The sequence below is a fragment of the Rhinopithecus bieti genome, unplaced genomic scaffold (genome assembly GCF_001698545.2).
Source record: "Rhinopithecus bieti isolate Rb0 unplaced genomic scaffold, ASM169854v2 scaffold_6708, whole genome shotgun sequence".
Classification (NCBI taxonomy): domain Eukaryota; kingdom Metazoa; phylum Chordata; class Mammalia; order Primates; family Cercopithecidae; genus Rhinopithecus; species Rhinopithecus bieti.
The window spans coordinates 5,124,934-5,134,172 of NW_016806329.1; the positions used below are offsets into that span (position 1 = coordinate 5,124,934).

A 9,239-nucleotide genomic window follows, 5' to 3' on the forward strand; every position below is an offset into this window, starting at 1 on the left:
AAAAATGTGAACTGTCACAATTTGCAGATCTGTTAAAGATCACTTACAGGTATTTGAAAAGGTCTTTTGTTGAAAACTGTCCTAAAATGGCAAGTATAGTTTCCTGTCTTAAAGACATAGTATATTGAAGATTAACCTTATCTTCAAGGTTAGACAAAGCTGCCATTCTATATACTACCTCAAAGTGCACTACACTAAAAATGAAGATGTCTGATGAGATTGTTCTGTCTTTTCCATGATGCAGCATGGAAGTTTAATTAAAAAACAAGAAAATCCTAAATTTTTGTTTCCTTGTAATTTGCCACTTAACTTTTTTTTTAAATGAAATAATCTAAAGTACAATGGAAGAATAAGAAAAAACTCAGCTGAAGCTAAATAAATTTAATGAGGATTGTAAACTCTATGAGGGCAGAGGTTGTATTCATTTTGTTTCCTCATGTAGCCTCAGTACCCAAGCCACAGCCTGTGCTACCTAGTAAAGAAGCATAATAAATATTTGTGAAATTAATGAACAAGTTGAGTAAGATGAATTGCTCAAGAGAAAACAGATTAGATGCTACTGTGGAATAAAGTAATTCCATAACCTGTTTTTAATGAAATGTTTATGGACTAATGAGATAATGTGACAGTAAGAATGTATTGGGAAACTGCAAAACTTCTCAAGCATTTTGCAGCTCAACAAATGTTCACTGAGCCTATAATTTTTCAGGAGGTGTTTTTTTTTTTTTGGAGACAAGGTCTTGCTCTGTCACCCAGGCTGGAGTGCAGTGGCATGCTCCTAGCTCAGACGCTTTTAAAATAAGTGCTAGGGACGCAGTAATGTAACATTCTCCTGTAACTTTTCTTTAATCATCAGATGACCCTTAAACAAACAGCTGCTAACACTTGGTATGCACTCACTATGTACCAGGCACCTTAATAAGAAGTATACATTGTTAGTTCTTCACAGCAACCTCTGAGTTTCGCATTATATACTATTTTACTGCTAAGGAAACAAAGACAGAAGAGTCAGCAACACTGCTGATGGTCACACAGCTATTAATAATAGAAGACAAAAAAGTATCTTGATACTTTGTGTAGGTAGCACCCACAAAATACTGTCTCCTTGCTCAAACTGGAGGAAATTAAAGATTTAAAATATTTCATATGGAGAAAATAAAATCTTATGTAGATGTCTACTCAAATACAATCCACTTAGTGGAAGAAAAATTAGGTAGATAATTATTGAAGAATGATGGGTCCATGGGAACACATACTGTTTTCTATTTTTGTACATATTTTAAACTTAAAAAAAATTAAAAGTAGAAAGAATCCACTTAGAAAAAATGAGCATTCACAAACATACTGTTGATAAAAGCATAAATTGGCATAACCTTTAACAAAAGGACATGGAAATACACATTAAAATTTAAAATGTGCATACACTTTAAGCATCCTAATTTGAAATTTAGCCAACATAAATAACATAAATCTTTGTTCTATTTATGTATAAGGACGTTTACTTTAGTACTACAATAATGAAAACGTAAGTGCTAATTAATAGGGAAACAGTTAATAAACTAATCCTGTGGGTAGTCACTGAGGAATGTGAAGCTATCCCTGACAAATTATTAAATGATTTTTTAAAAGATGCAAACCAATATATTTACATTTTGTAACTTAATGTATGTGTGTTGTATGCCAGTGTATATAAGCCGGAAAAAAGTTGAGAATGACATAAAAGGTGGTTATAATTTAAGGGTGGTTAACGAAGTGTGGGTTTGCTTTAACTATTTACTTTAAATACTTTTTTAGTAGGGTCAGGTGATTTTTACTTTTTTTTTTGGTATGTGCAAGTTAAAAAAAAAACAGCATTTATTAAAAAATTGGACACGCTTCTATATTGCAAGCTCATTCAAATACATTTATTTTTGTATCCCAAGCCCCGAAACATGAAAAAATATTTACTAAATGAAGAAATGCTGATTACCAGCTACGACTTTCCCTAAGACATTATGTTCCTACTAAGATTTGTAAACCTATAATAAAACCACAATGCAACTAGAAATTACACTTTAAAAAGAAAGAAAATATATCCTGTCAAAACTTCACTGTTATGACATTTGGTAGAAAAGCAGTAAAATTATCAATGAGAAACTTCTTTCCTTTCTAGGGAAAAAATTTGAAACTATTAATACCTCACAGGTTCCTATAAGAATTCATAAAAGTGTTTGATAAACTGTGGAGCAATATTAATGAGAAGGTACTATTATTACGATGTAACAACAAATCGACAAAAATTAAGTCAGGCATACCTGCATCACCAAACATCAGCAAGGCAGCAGCAATTGCCCCATCCATAGTGCTTGTTGATTCAATCAACTAACAGAACGAGAAAAGATTAATGTTTTAAATCAGCACTTTAAGAATTGTTACTGAAATATTCAAAAACAAATATATTAAATATAAACATGTTAGGAAAGTATGTGTGTCATAGTTTAAGTTCATTAAGTCCTATGATAAATTTTCAGAAAATCTGTTTTACGTAAAAGGTCTGAACTTTAAGCGTATTTTACAATGTATCAGGTTGACTCATCCTTACTATAAAGAAAAAATTAAAATATAATCACATATATACAGTATATCCCAGGTTTTTTCTATTTTAATTACAAAGTTTTACACAAAATTTCCTACTTAACACTTAACATGTAGGCACTCTGTGCATGTGTGTGCATGCTCACATTTGTGTACGTGTGCGTGTCAGATGGAGACAGAAAGGGGAAACGGGACTGACAGACATCTATTTATATTTTTTTAAATTTTTTAATTTCTAGGAGAAAAAGGACAATTCTACTCTTTAAAAAAAATCTGCTCAAGATAAATGGGATAAGGGTTCTTAAATTTTACTCCATTTCTGAATTGTTTGAATTGTTCAAGAACATATGCATATATTACTTGCACGACATCATTCTAATACACTGTTCAGTAATTTTAGATTTCAGAAGAAACTAAAATCCCCTATTTTTCTCTTGTTATAGCTTCCCATATTTCAAATGAGTTACTTGTCTTAAAAGATCTTACTTTTAAATAAGGTACTTTTTGTATTAAATCAAGTAGCCTCAAATCAAAGTGCTCTCTTCCACATTAATTTTTCCTAATCTTGGATGCTCAGATATATCCTATTGGCCCCTCTTCATTTTCAAAATAGCCAAAGCATATTCTTAGCAAGCCTAGAACTATTTCACAACCTCTTGAATTCTTTTATATGGATTTAAAACCTTTTGTTGAGTAATTTATAAACATTACCTTTAAATCTCTAGAACTGAAGGGGATCACTTGAAATACAGATTACCTCAAGAGAGTGCTCTGCTTTGGAGTGTGTGATATGCTAAATTTCACAATTTCAGATACTGATTAATGAAACGTTCAGGGAAATTATGCATATCAATCTTATTTTTCCAATAAAATTACAAAATTAGAGAAAGATATTTTTACAAGAAAAAACAACTCTTTGAACTACATTAAAATTGGCAATCAAGTGAAAGTATTTTAAAGGATTTGGCCCCTTTATGTTAAATATTTTAATACTCCATGTTTATTCTATTGGAAGATCTTTATTACTGCTTTAAAATATGTTAGCCCTTGGGTCTACACTTGTTTCCATTAAAAAAAAAAAAAAAAAAAGAATCACATTAGCAGATAAGTAACACTGCTGTCAGAGAAAATGCCGACTCAAGGTATCACTAAAGTTTCATTTAGCTAATAGTAAGACAGTTATCAAAATGGTTTGGGGGAAAAATCCAGTGGATTCATGTCAAAAATAACATAGAATAAAACTAATGTAATCTACACTTAAGAGTTCAAACTGGCAGGCACAGGACCACCTATGGTTCATAGACATATTTTGTTTGGCTTGAACTGCATGTTTATTTTTATCTTTTTTTAAATTAGTTAGCATTAAAAGGAACAAAGTACATGCTGCAACAGCGATGAATCTCTTCCACTAGGTGAAAGCAGCCAGTCACAAAATATCAGATATTTGGTCCCATTTATATGAAATATCAATAATAGGCAAAAAAAAAAAAAAAAAAAATAGATTGGTGGTTGCCTGGAGCTGGGACAGAGACGAAAACTGGAGAGTGAGGAAACTGGAGAGTGACTGCTAATGGATACAAGGTTTCTTCTGGGTGTCATTGAAATGTACTAAGATTATGGTGACAGTTGCATTATTTCATAAATATAGTAAAAACCACTAAATTGTACATTTTAAATGGGTGATTTTAGGCATAGGAATATAGCTGTTAAAGTGGTGACCAACCCTCAACAAAAATCCAGCCTTATGGCTTTATTTGAAAAATGTGAGCATCCAGTAAAAATGGGCTATCACTGATAGTTCACATGGCCATGTCCTGCTGGAGCCAGACAGCAGCTACCTCTTTCTAAAAGAGTATGTACTCTATAGTTACCACTTAAAAGTTACCTGCCTAGTCCATACAGATATGGTTAACTCCTAAGTCTCATATTGTGGGGAGGAGAACTGGTAGCGGTAGTAGCGATGACAGATACAAAGAGGAAAATACAAAGGACCTGCAATTAAATGATTCCCCTAAGATAATTAAACTAATAAGTGACAGAGCTAGGAATAGACTGTTTATTAATCTTCAGAAATTTATTCTCTACCTAAAACTTAATTGGTCAATTTTTTTTCTACTCTTATAATTAGAGATACCTTAACATCACTTTACAGGTCAACCATACTCCTTTACTTTGTTTCTGTAGTTAAATCAGTATTTCTCAGCAAGAGTGCTACTGGCAGGACTATCCTTAGTTACGCAGGACTGTCCTTTGTACTGTAGGGTGTTTAGCATTGCTGGCTTCAGGGCACTAAATGCCACTGCAAACACTTGTCACAGTTTTATGGAGTGGTTCCTGACATTTCTGAGTATTTCTAATGGAAATGGGGAGGTTATGCATTTTAGAAACACTCAAACAAAAAAACTCACAACCTATGTTTGCTATTAAGGCTACAGTTACTGCATTATTTACAAATGAATAACCTCATCTATCAAAAAGTTAAGACTTTCAATAAATTTCTGGCATTTACTTCCTTTAATAGTTAATATCTTCAAACATAAGATGTCTTTAGAAAAATGACTATCCACTACTAACTATAGCACTAGACGCAGGAGAGATTTTATCTCATTACAGTTACAATAACCAATTACTATAAAAGAATATAACCTTAAGTAAATCATTGTCACTTCTTTGTGGAAAAAGTTCCTTCAAAGTCTGAAGTTTAGCATCTTTAAGATCTTCTAATTCCGAAAGGTCTTCCAATTCTGAAATATCATCATTTCTACGTGCCATGGTAGGAAGGCCTTGGGACTCTTCATCTTCGGATGGCTCAGAACTAAAATATTTTTAGAGGAGGAAAAAACATTTTTAATGTATCACTAATGTTATTTCATTATACAGTCTATGTATATACATAGTACAACACATCTGCAGTTCTTTTCAATAGTAAATGTAATCTATACTTGTCAGAAAGGGAACTTTGTTTTTCCATTTCAGTGTAGTTACGTGAAAAACCTACATTACCAACGTCAGTATACACTGAAAAAAATCTCAACCCTGAGCTGGGATGGAAAAGAACAAAACGAACTTCTAGCATTTATTTTGTTAGGATTCGCACACATTTATTGCATGCCCACTTCCTCTACTCATCTTCTTTCACCAATACTCTCCATATCAGACGAAGCTATGCTGCTCCTGAGAAATTATGAAGATTGAATGGATACAAAGATAAAGTAATTTTCAGGCCTACCTAGGTGTGATCAGGATCTAACTGCTAAAATCAGAAAGGTCCCATTCAATAAAGGAATCTCTGCCAGAAACAAAACATTTCCTGAGCAAACAGAGAACATTTATTTCATATGAGGATTTATTCTACAACAACTAACTTTATTCCTGTTCGATTTAACTTTATATGTTTATCCTTTATAAAAGACATTTTGAGTCAAATTTTACTCATTTATTTCCTAGACAAAACAATCGCATTTTGAAATTTTGGTTTTCAAACATGGTAGGCATTCTAGAGATCAGAACTAGAATAGTAAATGAATATAAGTGCTAGAGACCAGAGAATGAAAGCAAGATGGGTCTATACTAAGGTATATTCCTAACATCAGCAAACTCAGACTTTGCTATGCTGCTAATTCTATTTCTGAATAGTTCTCTTAGACACATATCCGGAATATGCAATTTCTCTATATGTACTTAGGTTATTTTTGTTGTGTCCTTTATGGTACAATATGTGATGCTTAAGAACATCTAAAAGCAAATTCCCAAAGATCAGGAATATGTGTGGCTTTTTTTTTTTTTGAGACAGGGTTCCACTCCCTGTCACCCAGGCTGTTGTGCAGTTGTGCCATCTTGGCTCATGGCAACCTTTGCCTCCCAGGCTCTAGCAATCCTCCCACCTCAGTCTCCTGAGTCGCTAGGACCACAGGTGCTTGCCACCACACCTCGCTAATTTTTTTGTGTTTTTTGTACAGACAGGGTTTCTCCATGTTTCCCAGGCTTGTCTCAAACTCCTAGGCTCAAGCGATCCGCCTGCCTTGGCCTTCCAAAGCACTGGACTAACGGGTGTGAGCCACTGCGCCTAGCCAGAGTATGTATTTCAAAAGCTTCTAGGTTGAATTCCTGAGATCAGCTCTGAGAAACTGCTCTAAAGTAATGAGGCAAATACACCTCTTCATCACTATGCCCGTCCTTCAAAATTTGAAGACAATCACATGTATTTCCTTTGCATTATTATACCTAGACTTCTCATTCCTGTTGTACTCAACTGTGAATTTTCATTTTGCCTCTCTGTATTCCCTGCTCCCTACTTGACTTTGCCTCTTAGCTGACTGAGAAAATGAAAGCATTCAGGTTGAAATCCCTCTATAATTCCTGCCCTGGATAACCACTTTCAAAGATATTTACTCTTCTGGCTTACCCAAGATATTTACTCTTCTGGCTTACCCAGTGATCAGACTCACTGATCTAACAAATTCACGTGTCTCATGTGGTATTAAATATTGATGTTGACCATGAGTATCATCATGGCTTGGATTTATCTTCCAGACTACAGGAAATACAAGTGATAGAAAATAATGTCATGAAGAAAAAGAAAAACCAGCCGGGTGCAGTGGCTCACACCTGTAATCCCAGCACTTTGGGAAGCCAATGCAGGTGGATTACCTGAGGTCCGGAGTTCAAGACCTGCCTGGCCGATATGGCGAAACTCCACCCACTAAAAATTAAAAAAATCAGCTGGGCGGGGTGGTGGTGCTTGTAATCCCAGCTACTAGGGAGGCTGAGACATGAGAATCGCTTGAACCCAGGAAGCAGAGGATGCAGTGAGCCGAGATCACATCACTGCACTACAGCCTGGGCAACAGAGCAAGACTCCATCTTAAAAAAAAAGGAAAGAAAAGAAAACCTATTTTTTTCTGAGGAAAGACTTGATCTCTTTAGAGAAATAGAAAACGGGAGTGGCCCATTCTAGATTAACACAGTTGAAGCCTAATAGCCAAATGTAATTTAGGTCTTGGTTTTAAAAAAAATCAGCTATAAAATACATGAAATCTGAACATAAGGTGCAAATTAAATGATACTAGAGAATTGTTCACTGATAGATGGCAGATACATAATCAGTAATAAGGGAGAAATGCTGGGATGTCCGTAATTTAAAACACTTCAGGTAAAAATAGTAATAGATGACACAATAAACAAATATGGAACACAACTGTTAAATCCAGGTAGAAGGTACACAGGTGTTCATTATATACTACTTCATTTTCTTATATGCTTGAAACTTTAAAAGAAAAAAACCTGTAAGAACAACAGAGTTGACAACTTGCTCTTTTTTCCAGTCTAAGATAAAGAAGTACCTTCCTGTTAAAGACAAAGTCCCCTCTCACTGCTAAGGCATTCTAGTCCCTTCTACATCTACAAGACTCTGCTTTAACTATCTACTATCTTTCTCCTGAATCTTCTCTCTCTTCATAAGCTCTTCCTCCCCAGCCGGCAATCTGCTCAAAACTGCATTAATTAATTCAAATTAATTCCATGTGCCAGGGTTTCCAGGCACTATGGACACAGCAGGAAAAAAAAAAAAAAAAAAGCCAATTCTCCTCTATTTCACAGACTTTATTAGACTGATTTTCTACCTCCTTTCTTATGGAGTTGTCAAACTTACTGTTTTTATTTCTTTCGCACAACTACTTAGTGAAACTGCTCTCACTAAGGACAATAATGTCTTCTAAACTGCTGAATGGAATAAAAACTTTTCATAGCTTACCTAAGTTTTCCTTTGTTGTCCTGTACATTGTTGACAAATATATCTTTGAATATTTGGCCCCATCCTCACCTCATGGATTCTGCAACATTACTTCTAATTTTCCTTTCACCTTTCAGTCTGTCCTTCTGAATCTCGTTAACAGACTCTTCTTCCTTTGTTCACCTTCAACTGCTGAAGCTGCCTAGGAGTCTGTCTTCAGTTCTTTCTTGTCTATGAATGCTTCCTAGGAGATTTTATCTACTGCCAGAGTTTCTAGCATCTACATCAGTGGGTTCTCAAAGTTGGGCGGGGGGTAGTTTTGCTGCAAGAGGATATTTGGCAATGTCTGGAGGTATTTCTGATTGTCTCGACTAGGGAAATGCTACTGGCATCTGGTGGGGTGATGTCAGAGATACTTAACTAATCATCCTAAATGTACAGGACAGCGCCTCATAACAACGAATTATCTGGCTCCAAATGTCAATAAATGTCAAGGTTAAGAAACTGATAACCAAAATGCCCATACATGGGGAATGAATGAATAAAATAAGGAACGTTCACACAATGTAGAACTATGGACCTGCAAAAAATAGTAAAAATTTCTAGAACTGATATGATTTCCAGGAGATACATACATAAATGCTAAGTAAATAAAGAACAAATGAATATACACACATGTAGTATGCTATCTTTTGTGTAAGAAACAAGAAAAAAATACATGAAAGTATGACAATAAACTAAACAAACTGATTAGTTCTAAGGTTTGAAAGGAGAAGGGATAGGAAAGAGAGTGAGAGAGTGATACTTTTCTCGAGTACATTCTTTGTAAAGTTTTTATGGCCGGACGCGGTGGCTCAAGCCTGTAATCCCAGCACTTTGGGAGGCCGAGACGGGCGGATCACGAGGTCAGGAGACCGAGACCATCCTGGCTAAC

General features: G+C 34.9%; 1 protein-coding gene across 3 annotated transcripts in view; it reads right to left on the reverse strand.

The window, feature by feature from the left end:
- The window catches only part of SMARCAD1 (SNF2 related chromatin remodeling ATPase with DExD box 1), an 87,591-nt gene that overhangs the window by 52,802 nt on the left and 25,550 nt on the right, over positions 1-9,239 (reverse strand). For all 3 annotated transcript variants that reach the window (XM_017875507.1, XM_017875506.1, XM_017875508.1), the window contains 2 exons: positions 5,221-5,389; positions 2,295-2,361 (listed from right to left, as the gene is read on the reverse strand). In XM_017875507.1, the coding sequence (XP_017730996.1) occupies positions 2,295-2,361; positions 5,221-5,389 (236 nt within the window). The remainder of the gene's footprint in view (positions 1-2,294; positions 2,362-5,220; positions 5,390-9,239) is intronic.